Source organism: Thalassophryne amazonica, chromosome 7 (genome assembly GCF_902500255.1).
Source record: "Thalassophryne amazonica chromosome 7, fThaAma1.1, whole genome shotgun sequence".
Taxonomy (NCBI): Eukaryota; Metazoa; Chordata; class Actinopteri; order Batrachoidiformes; family Batrachoididae; genus Thalassophryne; species Thalassophryne amazonica.
In genome coordinates this window covers 74,424,615-74,442,293 of record NC_047109.1, presented here as the reverse complement: position 1 = coordinate 74,442,293, position 17,679 = coordinate 74,424,615, and the positions used below count along the sequence as shown (strand labels likewise).

The 17,679-nt window shown below is 40.7% G+C and overlaps 1 protein-coding gene across 4 annotated transcripts in view; it reads right to left on the bottom strand.

Moving 5' to 3' along the window:
• Positions 1-17,679, bottom strand: part of chd4b (chromodomain helicase DNA binding protein 4b) — a 75,636-nt gene that overhangs the window by 13,587 nt on the left and 44,370 nt on the right. For 3 of the 4 annotated variants that reach the window (XM_034174500.1, XM_034174498.1, XM_034174497.1), the window contains exons 19-31: positions 15,979-16,100; positions 15,707-15,880; positions 15,395-15,536; positions 15,000-15,249; positions 13,346-13,470; positions 13,159-13,251; positions 12,895-13,036; positions 12,431-12,600; positions 11,927-12,116; positions 6,349-6,435; positions 4,566-4,657; positions 1,303-1,436; positions 969-1,113 (exon numbers count right to left, since the gene is read on the bottom strand). In XM_034174500.1, coding sequence (XP_034030391.1) covers positions 969-1,113; positions 1,303-1,436; positions 4,566-4,657; positions 6,349-6,435; positions 11,927-12,116; positions 12,431-12,600; positions 12,895-13,036; positions 13,159-13,251; positions 13,346-13,470; positions 15,000-15,249; positions 15,395-15,536; positions 15,707-15,880; positions 15,979-16,100 — 1,866 coding nt within the window. The remainder of the gene's footprint in view (positions 1-968; positions 1,114-1,302; positions 1,437-4,565; positions 4,658-6,348; positions 6,436-11,926; positions 12,117-12,430; positions 12,601-12,894; positions 13,037-13,158; positions 13,252-13,345; positions 13,471-14,999; positions 15,250-15,394; positions 15,537-15,706; positions 15,881-15,978; positions 16,101-17,679) is intronic. The other variant, XM_034174499.1, reaches the window with a different exon arrangement.

The window sequence follows — 17,679 nt, the reverse complement described above, 5'->3', positions numbered from 1 at the left end:
GGCCCCAGACACAAATGTAGCTGACATGCTTCTGAATTTGGATCCCATGAACAAGGGACTAATACCTGATTTATGACAAATTGGCCAGTTTGAAATACCCTTCTCTTGACTTGATTGAACCCATTTGGGAGGAAGATTTAAATCGTTTCCTATCTGACAACACATGGGACTTAATAGTTAAACTGTTTCATCTGACATCTCTCTGTGCACGTCACTGTCTGTTACAATTACAAATTAAGGTTGTGCAAAGGGCCCATATGTCCAAAGCCAAACGGTCCCATATACACCCAGAAGTACATCCCTGTTGTTACAAATGCAATAGTGGAGAAGCTTCCCTCATCCATATGTACTGGACATGTCCTAGTCTTAGAAAATATTGAAGGGAAGTTGTAATCGAACAACTTATCCTTTGGTTGCCATCTTTGGCACCACTGAGAGAGGATGATGCACATCTGATCTCAATCAAGTGCCTCACACTTTGTTTTGGTTCTTTTGGCCAGGTGAAGGGATGCTGCCCCATCCACCCATGTTCAATGGTTGAGGAATCTTATGTCCTGTTTAAACCTGGCAAAGATAAACTTTCACCAGGTGTGAGGACCTTTCCTATTCATAAATCTGGCGCAGGAATGGGGTCAATGTGAGGGAAGGAGGATGGTGATAACGTTGCACATTTGTTCTATGATTATGGGTCTGTTCCATTTTGCCAGGACATTTCACAACATTATGTTTAAAGCATACACTATTTTTGTTTCTATTCAACTCTTGTGGAACTGACCAACACTTTGTGTACATTTGGGTTATAAAAAAATAAAATCAATAAAAAAAATTCTTGGGAAAAAAAATGTCAACCTTTCAATCAGTCCAGCATTCAGTTCTTGAAGTGATACTGAATGAGTTACATCACCATACATGCTCGGAGTGACATGATAGTTTTTTGGGGGGGGGGGTTCCAACATTTCAGTGCAAACCTTTTTTCTTATGAGCGACATCACACCAATGCGAGTCAGCACGTGTTGCCGAGACAACCCCTCTCGTGGTACACCATCTGCAAAGGTCTCGGCTCCATCAGCCCCCGGCTCACAAAGGTGACGCATGAAGAGAGACACATACGCCCTGAGAACATGCAAAGAAAAAAAAAAACAATGAAGGGATGTCAGCAAAGAAATTTAGAGCTACAGCCAAATACATGAATAATCAATAAAGATGGCTGCAGCATGTTATGCTACATCATATCCATGATGGTTTGCATGACGTGACCTGAACATATTGAGACAAACATATAATTTAAAAGTAAAAATTTACTTGAATTCCTTTTCAGACTTTCCTCTGAGGTCCCTGACCAGCCACTGGTTGGTGAAAGCATCTTGGGGAGGCATCCCATAACGCATCACTGCATTTAAAAAAGCCTTCCTCTGTCGTGAGTTGAAGCCCAAGACCTGACAGACAGAAGCTAAGTTATCCAAAAAATAAAATACTTCATTCCATTGGAAAATATGACTTAAACTAAAAGCATGTCATTGCTGTAACAGTTCAAATTATTATATGTTTCTTTTCCATATGTTAACCACTGAAAACTTAACACTGGGGCCCACTTTGAAATCTAAAAACCATCTGGGGCCCACCCCAATCTTGAATCATAATTCTGATCAACACATGAGAAACGAAGTAGTTCTCTTAATATATTATGCAAAACTAGGTTAGAATAATGAAGAGTACATCATTTAATTCCAATGACATGTTTAAGTACTCTGATTCCATTTTTAAAATAATGAACTATATTAGGTAACTTTAAACTTTATTACAAAATTAAACAGATGGCTGCAGCCCACCTGCAGGATTCCCCAAATCTGTTCCCGGAGAGCCACTGGCATGAATGTTTTCATGTCTACCTGCTTTATTCACACCCGATTATTTAACTTTGGTGTTTCCCAGCTTCTCACTGGCTTAGCACACCTGTCAGAGTTAATTAGGGAAGAGTGGAGCAGGCATAGTGAAATTAACATGGAGGACAGGAGTCCTCCAGGAGCAAATGTGGGCAGCCTTGGCATATACAGTCCAACAGAGAGCCATTGTCGACACTTTGGGAATCACTACCCAATGTTGGAAATTTTTTGACTTTCCATTCACACCATGAAATTTAAAAATGGAGATTCAATAAATATGGGTGCGACCAGTGGTAGGCGCAGTTCCGCTAACCGCTAATTATCAAAGCTAATGTTTTAATTATCGGTAAGCTTTTCAGATAACTTTGAAAGCCATCATCAGACCAATTATCTTCCAATAAGTGTTGGTCCAATAACTTTTAGATCGCTAACATGTTTTTGCAGGTGAAGTGAATAAATCTGAAACAGTTAAAAACTTTTGTTAAGTCTGATATCAAATATTTTAGCACTTACCTGTTAAATGATTTGTAGCAGATAAACAGCTCTATTCTCTGTAAACAGAGGAGAGCTGATTTCAGGAGAAACCGCTCTATCTTCTGCAGTCAGAGAACAGTTGGCCACAAGACAACTGCTCTTAACACCATACTGACTCACGGCAATATCATCCAAGACATCCAGAGGCGCACAGCTTTAACTCATGGTTAAAATTTTAACCAAACTAATTTTGGCCATGTTATTTAAATTAACGTCACTTCTGAAGTTTTCTAAAGTGAAAAAATCAACTATATGTTTTAGTTTTAAAGTTTTGCACTAATTTTTACTTTGCACTAGGTTTCAGTGTGGACATGCTATGTCCAGGTACATTATGGGTAATCTCAGTACATTCACAACAGGAGAAATGCATTTGAGACGCTCTGATCAGGCTCCACATAGAAAACAGCATTAAACTCTTTGTATATTGTGCCTAAAACTCTCGTGAATATACTCGTATTCTCTGGGTTTACAGACGTTATTGTGTTTGTTTTATGTAAAAATGCCAGAAGAAACCCAGGTTGCTTCTCCATTATTTTCAATTGGAATCACTGTGAGTTGCAATTGATTGCTGTTTCCTATAACGTCCTGCTTATTGTCCTACAATACTGTTTCTCATCTTTGTTCCAGAGTAATATATATGTCTGAAATTCGGTTTGCGTTCATTAAATTCCACGCAGATTAAACGTAGCACACGGAATATTTGTTTTGGCAAGTTTTCAGTCTCTACTGCCATCTACTGGCCAGTAGTGTTCATGGCAGTATTCGCCCTAAGTACTGAGATATCCCATAATCCTTTGTGTGCCTGAGAGTTGTTGCAGCCTCTTGCAGCAGCTAAAGAAATCAAAATGTACATTTTGGTTGTATAATGCTCATTTACAATTGTCATTGTGGATTCTGTTGTTTAAACCACAGCAACTCTCTGGCGTGCAAAAAAGAAAAAAGAAAAAGCTAAACTGCTACGCAAAGGATTATGGGTAAGGGTCTGAGCGTCTGGGCGCCAGTAGATGGCAGTGTTCTATGCATTTTGACCCCGGTTATATCAGACGGTTGTCTAATCACAACTTGACATTTGGCTTGCAAATGACTTCATTTTTACATATGAATAAAATGGCATATTTTACAAAAGCACATACCAACACACACACACACACACACACACACACACACACACACACACACACACACACACACACACACACACACACACACACACACACACACACACACACACACACACACACACACACACACACACACACACATCACATTAACGTGTTGGTTTTTACAAAGAATCAACCAATCAGTGTTATTGGAGGCTCATTTGCCCATAATCCCTTTGTCATCTGTCTGTGTTTGTTACAAAACTTCAGAATTAGTGCATTATTTAAAATTAAAAGATATGTGTTATATTTTGCTGGAGGGACTACAGCTGGAGGGACTACATCTCTCGGCTGGCTTGGGAAAGCCTCGGGGTTCCCCCAGAGGAGCTGGGGGAGGTGTGTGTGGATCGGGAGGTCTGGGCGGCTTTGCTTGAGCTGCTGCCCCCGCGACCCGACTCCGGATAAAGCGGAAGAAAATGGATGGATGGATGGATGGTGTTATATTTTAACTTTGTACAAATGACAGAACTGACATTAATGGAGTTATTCTATCTGGATTCATTTTTTTGTAATCAAAACCATAAGTCGAAACTGCTTCATTTTCCAAGACGTCTGCCTCACGGCGACACTGCTATATTCCGTTAAGGAATAATGGCATATTTTTTGTGTGTGTAGAGTTGAGCTTAGCTGCTCCTCTCAGTTGCTTCACTGCTGCAAGCTATGTAGTAAACATGAGCTTCCAGCAGTGGGCAGGGCGCACAAAGACAGAAATGCTGACTCATTGTTTGAGTCTGTAGTCGCCTTTAATGCTACCAGAAGCGATCGTGGTGTTAAAACTCAAAATCAACTTCTTAGTAGTTGTTGCAAGTGTACCGGAGACAATACTGAAGGTTATCGGTTAGTTGTACCTTCTGATAAATTTTTGGATGGTTTATCAGTTTAACTTTATAAAAGATAACTTTTCAGTTGGCTGATTAGCTGTTACCAAAGCTAACTTTTTGGTTAGTTGTGCCCACCACTGGGTGCGACATAGGACCATAAGACTCACCTCAATGTTTCCGCCCACTCTGGCCAGCAGCGGAGGCAGCGGTTTGTCTCTATCATTCCTCAGCCCTTTGCGGCTCGGCCTGCGGGCATTAGCTACAAACAAGTCAACATAATTAGTCCATCTTTAGTTCAGATTTCCTTCTAGGAATCAGTTTACTGAAGCCATAAAAATTAAAGCTAAAAATCAAACAGTTTTGACATCTATTTCTGACATTCCTCTGTGAAGGTGTTCGACTTACAGCTCATCATGGCACTCACAAACTCTTGTCACTTCTACATTATATGCTTCTTGAAGCAGAAAGCTTTCACAATACTTATAACTGAAATCAGTGTCATGGTATATTAAATTTAACGAGCGTGTTGCCCGTCAGGATCCTTGATCCAAAATACATAAGTATACCAAACGGCAAATGTCAGCTCTCCCCAGTTTCTCCGTGATCAAAGCCATACACATACACACGCGCGCGCATACACATAGACAGAGGCCTCTTTTCTTTTAATATATACAACCCCAATTCCAATGAAATTGGGACGTTGTGTAAAATGTAAATAAAAACAGAACACAATGATTTGCAAATCCTCTTCAACCCATGTTCAATTGAATACACCACAAAGACAAGATATTTAATGTTCAAACTGATAGACTTTGTTGTTTTAGCACGGCGGGGTACACCCTGGACAGGATGCCAGTCTGTCACAGGGCCACAAACAGACAAACAAACACAGTCATACCCACTCGCACACCTATGGACAATTTTAAAGATTCCAATCCACCTAACCCACGTCTTTGGATGTGGGAGGAAACCAGAGCACCCAGAGGAAACCCACGCAAACACGGGGAGAACATGCAAACCCCACACAGAAAGGCCACAGGTGGGAACAGAACCCATGACTTTCTAAGCCACCGTGCTGCCCAATTACTTTAAAAAAAAGTAGAACCAATACAAAAAAAGTATAACTTATTGTACTTACACATGAATTGCCAAATAAATATATGCAATCATTTAAATAACAGAAAAATAATAGTGCAATTTTTCCACATCCAGCTAAGCAGTGCGAGACCTGGTTAGTACTTGGATGGGAGACCTCTTTGGAACACCAGCGGCTGGGTGTTTCTCCAGGTAAAACTGGAGTTACGTCAGGAAAGGTATGCGGCGTAAAACTTGTGCCAAACACCAATGCGGATCTGGTTTTATCTGCTGTGGCAACCTCGAAAAAAAAAATGAGAGCAGCCGAATGGACAATGACAACAACAATAACAGTGCTTTCAGAAGTTTCTTTTGAACCAAATTTAATTTAATTCTAAAAAGAAACAATGTTGATACTGCATGACAGTAATTCAGGGCAAAAAAAGGCACAGAATATTATTTTCTGTCCCCATTTCTTTTTTTTTGCCCCTTTTCTTCCTTTATGTATCTTCCTTTTCTTGCCTTTCTACTCTGAGCGGATGATACATGTGCAACTACTCTTTCTTGAGTTGCTGATGTGGTCGATGAGGACATCACAGTTCTCATTTGTCTGAATGTGCATCTGCAGAAGTGGTTTGAAGGGCACTGAAGACAGATATGAATCTCAGATATTAGCTCTATCTGTGTCAAGGCTTGGTGGGCTCTCAAATCAAACTCAAACCTGTCCTTGAAACTCATTTCAAAGAGCTACATTTTCACAAAATAAATGGATATGAGCAGTGACATTCACAATCCATTTTCTGACAAAGCACGCATGCACATTTAGGTACTATGTCTTCTTCTATAAGCAGCAGTAATGATAACAGGAAGCCTTACCTTCAGCCCGTTCATCAAAGTCCTCATCGCCTTCCTCTGAAGCCACCGAATAATCAGACTGGTTGTCAGATTGATCCTCCTGCCAATCTAAAAAGAGCGTTCACAGAAATGTTGAAGAGGGAGAATGTACACACACACACACACCAAAAAACATATATATATATATACATATATATATATATATATATATAAATATATATATATACCAATTTACAACACGGAGTATAAATTAGTCTTTATAAATTTGTACTTCACAAAATATCTTGTTCTTTGCCTAAATGGACAAGTGTTAATATCTGCCCGTGAAGAGTTGGGGGAGCCCATCAAACAAGGTGCTGCTCCTGTAATGGAGTCGTATTCAGTCCCTGGTTTAGTGGCAAGACACTTTCAACAGCTCTTGCCTTTGTGGAATCTTCCCTGACCTCTGTGCCCTGCCTCCGCCTGCCTCCCAACTGCTTCAATCTACTCCAGCAGTGTGACCAGTCTCCTGACTTGTTACTCTGAGCCACTAGCCTAGTCAACCCCTGCCCCTATTTTAATTTTATTTATTGTAGGCTGTTTGAAGACATCACTTGGGGGTCCTGTGCTGATGCTGCCCAGTTGTCCTATTACAACCAGCATCCTTGAACATACCAATTATACAACTTATCACCCCTGTGGCATAGAACCTTTACAACGGCTACATCCAAATATGTATACTAGAGTACTATAAAGTAGGTAAAAAAAAAAACAGTACGCACAATCTGTAGGGTGTCCGACTGCTCAATATGCATTTAGTAGTGGCAAATGGTACCCGGATGATCGACTTTGTAGTGACACTACGAACAGACAACACTATTTTTGTTCTTATTGCCTTTTAAACTGCTTAACTTCAATCATATAAGTGTGTCACAAACTTCCTATATTTTATTTCCCGAGGGTATTGCAAAGACTTTGCGTCCGTCCGTCCATCTGTGCTCAGCATAAATCCATTCCTATTACTGCCAGAGTCTTCAAATTCACGGGGAGCATTCTTGGGACAAGTTAAAAGATGGCTAACCTTGACCTATTTTAAGAGGTCAAAAGGTCACATTTCTGTTTCCTATGTTTATGCTCACACGGCCAAGGGTATTTTAGCATTGCATTATATTTTTTTCGCAATACTGTTGTCAGTGCTTCTTTGCAGCCTAGAGCTTGATTTTCGCAAAGCATTTAATTAGGCTGACAAGGGTTTTCTCTGGGATATCCTGAAAATTTGTAGGACCCCAACAAGTTGTGTTGCTAGTTTTTCTGCATTTCAGTGGACTTATAAGTACATTATCAATAATAATGGCGTCTACCAATGACAACACAATTCAAAAGAGAATATAGAGAAGGTGCCTTGATTTATGTGCAGCAGCTTTGCTGCTTGTCAGGAAGCAAGAGATGTGCCTTTCAGAGAGAAGGAAAAGGAGGTGGACCCAACCCTGCATGTCAAAATTTTCTGCTTGCATGGCAACTTTGAGAGACTTATTCAGGAACTGCAGGAGAAAGATGTACCAGGTTATAGTATTATTTTTATACTCCATCTAAGGTGCATCAGAATACAGTGTTCTACAAGGCGGCAATAATCCTAATGTTAAAACTTTACTTTTAAAGTTAACAGTGGTGCGCACGAGTGCAGATTTCAAATAACGGACGGACATTCAAGTTAAATTTTGTTAATTATGTGTCAATATTCACAGTCACTTCATTCTGTGTTGTCATGACACATTTATATGTATGTGCATGTGTTTAACTGTAATCCAGAGGCAACATGGTACACACACACATACATACACACACGCGCGCGCTGTGTTTGTGCTGCATTTGCTTAATGGCATCATAATTTTGAGCAAATTTGAAAATCTGTGAATGTGTTGCATTCACCCAAACATGGATGAGGAACACAACATTGTGCATTCCATTCATGTTATGTCTGTGAAACATGATAAAGTAGACTAAGCAGAGACACAGCGTGTGGCGTATGACCAGGTTTATAGCAAAACCTTTTTGCTATGTATGGAGCATTTCACCTGGTTCAAAATTCAGGGTCCCTGTAAAGCTCCAGCACATTGTGGAAATTGTGATGGATGAAAAAAAGAGCTACAATTTCCCATTTTGGCAGCGCAACAGTGTGTCATTTATTTCTCCCTTGGTTCACACAACACACAGACTTAATAGAACATCTTGGCCCCTCCCAATAACCATACAGGGATCCTGAAGGGAAAACATCAAAGGGGCCGAGACTTTGGTATGCGCTTCACACGTCAGCGTTTTGTCACAAGCTTAAGAGGAACACACATCACTCGTTACCCATATGCAGGGGTCCTGACAGGAAAACAAAGGGCTCCTGAGACACTTTGATATGCGCTTCACACATCTGAGCATGTTATCACATGCAAAAAAAGAGACACACTCTAACCACACTTGGTATGGTGAATTGTGTCCACAACGTAAATTACGTGTTGAATGCCTGCCACATACGCCCCCACACCCCCAGGAATTCACCATAAGTGAAAAGAATACATGTCATAGAGGGGCCAGGCAAATAATCCAGCCACAACGACTCCTCCATATTCGAGCGTCAGTGGCTCTGTGGCGTAAGGGAACCCGCAGGCCTCCGCTGTGGGGGAGGCCAGGTATACAAACAGGAAAGGCAGGTCACGTAGCACGGAGCCCATGAGACGTTGGAAGGACTGGGCGTCGTTCTTACAGCCAAATGGCATTCTCAGGAACTCAAACAGTCCAAAAGGGGTGATCTCTGCTGTTTTGGGAACATCCAGTGGGTGGACAGGCACTTGGTGGTATCCACCGAAAAGATCCACCTTCAAGATGATGACCGCAGCCGCCAAGTGTGCTTCAAAAATCCTGCATATTGGGTACTGGGTAGCAGTCTGGTGTCGTAGCATTGTTAAGTTGGCAGTAATCACTGGAAGGGTACCACAAGCCGCCGGCCTTGGGAACCATGTGAAGGGGAGATGCCAATGGGCTGTTGGAGCGACAGATAATACCAAGGTCTTCTTGGCATTCTTCAAACTCAGCTTTGGCAGTGATGAGCTTGGGCTGGTCAAGATGTCTTGCCCAGGAGTACACAGGCGGGCCCGTAGTGGTGATATGGTGCTCTACTCCATGCTTGGCAACAGAGGATGAAAAGGTCAGCTGTGTGAATGCAGGAAACTCCTTGAGCAGGCGGTGAAACACGTCAGCATGCTAGACAGTCTGATGGAGTCTACACCACTGAGGTTGCAGCCGTATAAACAAAATGTGGTGACGTCAATCAAGCGTATGTTTTTGACCAGTAGTCCATAAGCGCACAGAAAATCCGTGCCCAGGAGATGGACAGCGACTTTAGCCGTGATGAAGTCCCAGCTAAACCTCTGGCCACCGACACACAAGTCAACATGTTGAGCGCCATAAGTGCGTATGGGGCTGTTGGTGCGACCAATGCGGCCACTACTGAGCGCTGGCCCGAATGTTTCCCCTTCCCTCTTAAAGTGCAGGGTGAACGGCAACACTTGGCTCTGTATCAAAATTTAGCATGGCAGCAACAGAGGCTGGTCTCAGAACGTTGCTGAGGCAAAATACGTAGGTGCCGTTGCCATGAGTGTTAAATCCACTGGAAGCGGCACAGGTGTGAGAAAGGCTGCGGGCTGGGGCAGTCATGGCATTGTGGGCACTGGCTCCTGGTTTCATTTCCTTTGTGACGCAGAGCAGCATTCTGCCAACTTCGTAGCCCCATACTCACTTATAGCACACGCCACAGCAGCCATGCCGTGGTGTTGACCAGCCAGAAAAAAACCTGTCCGCCTCCTCTGCCAGCATGCAGAAATCAGTAATGGTGGTGTTGGCCAAAGCTGCCCGCCTGAGGGGGGAGTTGGCGCAAGAAGAGGTGGGCGAAGAGGAAATCAAGCCTGTTCCCCCAGCAGTTGTAACATTCTGTTCATAAGCTCAGAGGGTTTGCTGTCCCCTTCGCACATCTCAGCGTGTTATCACATGCAAAGCAGGGATCACATTCTACCCACAGGTGTCGACACTTGGTATGGTGAATTATGTCCACAATGTCCATTATATGTTGAATTTCCACCAAAACATTTAATTTACTGCTAATTGAGTAATATATAACACCAGACTGTTTCAATGTGGATACTTGATGCTCAACTAAGGGTGAGCATTATCATGTTTTCTTATTCATATATACTATATCAAAAAATAGTGTTTCATGAAGCAGGATTGCTAAATAAGCTAAAAAAAAAAAACTTCACTGACAAAAACTAGAAACGGCTGTTTTCATTTTGCTTCACGGTCCTGTTTCAAAAAGATTTTTTATAAAACAAATACAGTATATCCATATAATTTCATAACCTTGCTTCACGAGACTGGCCTCAGGACTGCACAAAATTATTCCATCAGGCATGGTATGTATGCGATCTACAGTGCATCCAGAGAGTATTCACATCGCTGCACTTTTTCCACATTTTGTTATGCCACAGCCTTATTCCAAAATGGATTAAATTAATTTTTGTCCTCAAAATTTGACACACAAAACCCCATAATGACAATGCGAAAAACAAAATGTTTTTGAGATTTTTGCAAATTTATAAAAAAAAACCTAAGAAATCACATGTACATAAGTATTCACAGCTTTTGCCATGAAGCTCAAAATTAAGATCACGTGAATCCTGTTTGCACTGAGCATCCTTGAGATGTTTCTACAGCTAATTTAGACTCCAACTGGGGTAATTTCCGTTGATTGGACATGATTTGGAAAGGCACACACCTGTCTACATATAAGGGCCCACAGTTGACAGTGCATGTCAGAGCACAAAACAAGCATGAAGTCAAAGGAATTGTCTGTAGAGCTCTGAGACAGGATTGTCTCGAGGCACAAATTTGGGGAAGGGCACAGAAACATTTCTGTTGCTTTGAAGGTCCCAATGAGCACAGTGGCCTTCAATAAAACCTTTTCATGTTGTCATTATGGGGTGTTGTGAGTAGAATATCAAGGGGAAAAATTTTATTTACTCCATTTTGGAATAAGGTGTAACATAACAAAATGTGGAAAAAGTGAAGCGCTGGGAATACTTTCTGGATCCACTGGGTATACGTACACATATATATTAGCGCTGCATGCAACAACTAATCAATATTGATCATTAAAGTAACTGCCAACTATTTTGATCGTCTATACAACATTTTGAGTCATTTTTAAAAAGTCTAAATTTTCTTATTTCAACTTCTCAAATGTGAATATTTGCAGATGAACAAGACATTTGAAGATATTATTTTGGCCTTAGAGAAACATGACACATTTTTCACTATTTTCTAACAAAGTGGATCAATTTAAAAATTATTCAAGGCAAAAACTGAGAGATTAATCAATAAAAACAGATAGCTGTTGCAGCATATATATTTATATATAGACAAAATCACAAACACAACACACAACAAACACATCTATGATCTATAACATGCCGCAACACAAAAACAAAACATGACATCAACAAAATCTCAGACTCTGCACACGACACTGGCACAGCACAGCACACACAGAAGAGATGCATTATATATAGTTCTGTACCCTGTGCAATACCTCGATCCTCCTGAGAGCCATCATTGTAGTTAACAGGTTTGCGGGTCCTTTTGCCTTTGCCCAGATTACGGGCGAGATCCTCCTGCTGCTGCTCATAGTGGTGGCGAAGCAGCTTCTCCCAGTAGTCAGGATCCACACTTTCTTCCTGCTTGATGACCTCCCTTTCTACCTCCTCCTCCTAAAATGCAGAGAAAAGAAACTTGAAGATAAAATGATTTAATGCCTAACTGATTGAAAGTCTGACTGTAGATCAGGGCCCTCACACTGATGGCCTGCTGCATCGTTTTTGTTCATTATTGAAACTGCACAAAAACACTGTTCCGTGGTGACCCACAGAGCATGGAACATCTTAACGCAGCCAATTCTCAAGATTACTGACTCCTAAACTTGCAGAGTGAGTTTTCTTTCACAGTCAATGTATTCACAATATCTGTGAGGTCTGCATAATTGACACACTTTAACCATAGAAGACGCATGAAGACAAAGCCATACCTCATCATCCTCATCTTTGACCACATACTGGGCCACTTTAAATGAGCTGAGGTATTCATTCATGCTCTGGAGCTCTGTGTCATCTGTGGCGTCCTGGTTCCTGTCCAACAAACGCTCAATAGCTTGATCGTCATAATGGATCACGCTGCTGTCATCTTCCTTGTTGTCGCCTTGTAAAAGTTCAATGGAAAAAATAAAAGATCAATCTCTCCCTCATCAATGGCTACGTATAGAACCTGAATCAAATACTTCTCACCTTGACTACTGAACATAATCACTTGCTGTTAAAGCAATCATACTTCTGGTACCTGAAGACCATGATTCAACCCTTTACTCTAACCTTGTGTTTCCACACATTGCCCTAACTGACACACCAATGAAGAAATGATGTTCCATTTTGTGACACATGCAGAAAGAGCTGCCTTTTTACCTTTGTAGATGTTAAAACTGGGTCTTTGACTCACCCTCTCCAACCTCATCCTTGAACAGTTCTTCAGTTCCAAACTTGAGGATGTCATCGAGTTCCTGTTTGGACATTGACCCCGTCTTAGAGCCAAGCCCAGGTCGCACCACCAGGTGGGTGAGCATCATCTTTTTCTTGGCCACCTGGTGGAAGCAATTGAGTTGAAGGAAAATACATGGAGAGCAGATAACCAGAGAATCCTAACATGCTTGATGACAGATTCAGTAAGTCCACATTGCTTACTGAAATATTCCTATTCACAAACCTGAGTGATCCTCTCCTCCACAGAGGCTTTGGTAACAAAGCGATAAATCATCACTTTCCTGTTTTGGCCAATCCGGTGAGCTCTGCTAAAAGCCTAGGGACACGCACATAAAACAATACAATGACCTGTTATCCACCTAACCAAAAATAGTGGTGTGACTGTGAGATTACAGTGGGAGTGTGCATGCCTGGATGTCATTATGGGGGTTCCAGTCAGAGTCATAGATGATGACAGTGTCAGCTGAGGCGAGATTTATTCCCAAACCACCAGCTCTGGTAGAAAGAAGGAAAACAAACTGGGGCGCACCAGGTGCTGTTTGGATGGAAAAAGAAAATAAATTTAAATGCAGGCAAAGCTTAATAATTGAAAATAGCAACTTTATTCGTGCAGTACTTTCAGTACATGTCATAGTGTGTTATTTCCTCAAAGTCATATCAAAACACAAGAAAAAAAATAAACAGGCACAACAACACACTAACAGCCCAAACACGAATATATGAACACTTTAATACTTAAAACAGTTAAATAAATTTAAACAGATATTAATTACAAGTAAGAGGATCTAATGTATGCATTAAGATGAGATTTAAAGGAATCAACAGGAGCATGACAAACAAAAATTCTATGCCATACAGACTTTACTTAGGAACACAGAGTACGGTAAATCTGTATCCTGAGACCACAGGGTATTAGATGGTATGTAAGGTTAATCAGTTCCCTAAAATGAGGCAGAGCACAACCAGTCACTTTTTAGTCAACAATAGAACCCTAGCAGCCATATTCTACACTAAACCATAAAATAATACAACAGTTAATTCTAGAGAACACAAAAGCACAAATTAGTGTTTTGCTGTCCACCACAGACAGAAGTATTTGTCATTTTTTGTATGGTGACAACATTCTATTACAGTATTACTGGTGTTATACTATATGACCCTTATAAGAATTGTTTTATTTGAGCGAGAGTTCAAATAAAAGTACTGCACATTGCATATGGCACACTATCACATTGATGATGGCAATGACACTGGTGTACCACCCACACCTATGTCTAATCATTGTAAAGTGACTTAAACAAAAATGGGAAGTCTTGTCTACCGCTCTAATGTACATGTCAAAAGAAAATGTTGGATAAAAACTCACCTCCAGATTTTTAACTCTTTCACTCTGATGACTCAAAATTACTCAGTGAGTGTTCATTGATCATAGAGATGTCTACGTCTAGCAGGACCAACATCAATCATCTCAGTCTACTCTTGAGTTCATAAGTAAAAATGAAATGGTACCTAAGTTTTCCCTGCAGTCAGACAAACCTCAAGTTTTGGTATATGAGAGATATCACCTACATAAACAGACTTACAACTGCAGGTCATCACCATCCAATCCCATGACCAACTATAATCTGACAAAAAAAAAAAAAAACTTCTACAGACAGAGAGAACAGTGGATCTAGAATAGAACCTTGAGGTACCCCACTGTATACTGTCGAAAATTTAGATATAGCGTGAGAAAAAAACAAACAAAAAAAACACAGCATACAAGAAATGGCCATTTCTTTTAACTCTTCAACAAAACACAAGTGACTAGCTGAATCAAAGGTTGAGTTTCAATCCAATAACAAGAAGGATATAAAATCTGACACAGCAACAAATCATTACTTTTGTGAGTGCTATCTCTTTAGAATAATGTGTCACAAACACTGACTGTAAAGTTGCAAAAAGATCATTCTCCGATAAGTATGTAAGAATTTGCTTATCAACTACTTTTAAACTGAATGCAAAATAAACACCATGCATAAGTGTGTGTTTGTGTGCGTGTGTGGATGAGAGGGTATAACTCACCATTAAAGCGGTCAATAGCTTCCTGTCTCAAGTTTCCAGTGACACTTCCATCAATTCTCTCATACTTGTATCCCTCATTTTCCAGAAAGTCCTCCAGCAGGTCGAGCATTTTGGTCATCTGGGAGAAGACCAGAACCCTGTGACCGCCCTCCTTCAGCTTTTTCATCATCTTGTGAAGCAGCAACAACTTCCCTGAGGCCTTTGTCAGTGCAGTTCCCTCATACATGCCATTTGGAAGCTTTGGTGCCTCCTGCAACCAGAGAAGCAATGTGAATAAACTCAGTGTATTATGAATGTCCTAAAAGGTTCAATGACAAAATTCAACATGCGCCACCTCCCCTGTCAGAATAAATGGCTGCCTTTAAAATGACTAAGTAAAAAGTCTTAAATCATACAGTGGCAGCTGCAGGGAAGAGGTAGGGATGATTGCAGCACTTTTTGAGATCCATCACTACATTCAGGAGAGATACTTGATTTCCACCTCCACGAGTGTTTAGAGCCTCAAAGTTACGTGTTAGGATGAACTTGTAGTACTTCCTGGATTACCACAAAAACAAACAAACAAAAAAGAAAGAAAACAGATTAAGCCAGGTAAGCTAAATATGTACATGTATGGCTCCTACAGAATTGGACGCTATCCAGAATTTGCAAAAATGGCAAAAAAAAAAAAAAAAAAAAAAAAAAAAAAAGCAAAACTAAATACTCACTTCTGCATGGAGCTCAACTCCACTCGAACAATGAGCTCAGTTTTGGAGGGCATATGTTTGAAAACATCAGCCTTCAGTCTCCTGAGCATGTGTGGTCCCAACATATCATGCAGTTTCTTGATCTGGTCCTCTTTGGCAATGTCTGCAAACTCCTCCAGGAACCCTTCCAGGTTGCTGCAGGAGAGAAAAAAAAAAAGAGATGGAGAGGAAGAAAAGATGGTAAAAATTTAAATTCCATCCATAATGCATGGCCACACATGGGGGCTACTGACTTGAATCTCTCTGGAGTGAGGAAGTTAAGCAAGTGGAAGAGCTCCTCCAGGTTGTTCTGAAGAGGCGTGCCAGTCAGCAGCAGCTTGTGTTGGAGTGGGTAGTTGTTTAAGACACGGAAGAACTGACAACAGGTACACAACAAAAAACACACTTAATTTGGCGCATGGAGCAAATTATTAAACAAAAAAATAAAAGGTACTTTTCCACTGCAGGAAGTGGCACCATACGCACAGAGTTGTCACTGAATTAAGTGAACACTATGTGCATTTCAATCAGAACCAAGGCCAACTTTCAAAATATTATTTTTTAGTTCCTACTACAGAGGTTTCACTTTTCAGCAGACTAAGGACTAAAGGGCTGGAGCTTTGACCAATAAATGTCAGCGATTGCTCTGGCATCAGTATGGCAGAGAGGTTTACTAGCTGTGGTACCACTTTTAGTGTAAACCAACAATACAGAGTTGTTCAGATCATCACAGAATATATTTAAACCACACAGGAAAAGATGCAGTGGACACTGAAGTAACATCAAATGTGTTTAAATGACACAGAGTGACAGTGATGATGATGATGATGATAAAGATCAGGACGAATCAAAACACTTAATATCTAATTCCCACACAGGAAAAGTACCAACTGTAGTTAGCTTCAGCAGAGGCAATGTAAAAAATACTCAGACCCACTAGTTTTATATTTATTCCTATTTTTCTATATAAACTAAAACACATGAAACGTTTCAGCAAGGAAGAGAGATGTGGATTTAGATGACACCACAAGTCACAAACACTGGAAGGATTCACACCAATTATGCATGGCACATCACACATTCTCTGTCTCACTCACTCCCACACACCATCATTATCACATATGAAACAGAAGTAAATTTTTCTAAATGCAAGATGTAATAACAGTCTTTGCTTCCCATCACCACATCCACATCCATTTTGAAATATATGTGTAAATTGTCGCAGTTTGATTTACAGGCTGTTCATCAGAAATTATGTGAATTCTCTGTATCTATGAGGAGCTATCGGGTCTTTGTGTCTGTATGATTAAATAAATGGACTGCATTTATATAGCGCTTTTCCATCTGCATCAGACGCTCAAAGCGCTTTACACATCAGTGCCTCACATTCACCCCGATGGGAGGCTGCTGCTATGCAAGACGCTCACTACACACTGGGAGCAACTTTGGGATTAAGGACCTTGCCCAAGGGCACTTAGTGATTTTCCAGTCAGGCTGGGATTTGAACGTCTCAAACCCAACACTTAACCACTAGACCATCACTTCCCCGATAAATATTAAAAATCAACTGTGAGTGGACACCTGTAAGGAGAGATAAAATAAGGTGTACACACATCACATCCCACATTTGTCACTATATTAACATCATCTTCATATGCGATTATTTGCATTTTCAAAAGTTTGATGACTCAGCAAGTGTCAGAATCAATCAGACAGTCTGTTGCTGCTCTTTTAACATCCACTGGTAATGAATATGTGGTGCATTACACAACACTGTATTGTTTTCTGTCATTTTTGTTCTGTTAGCTGCTAAGCATTTTAAAATTTGACACATTGTTGTCTGGGCAATTTTGAACCAGGACCTAATAACTGCTATTATTGGACCAGGTATTCATGCAGGAGTTATAAAAGTGAATTTCAATAAGTTTGGAAGCAGGAAGACCTCTGTTTCTGAA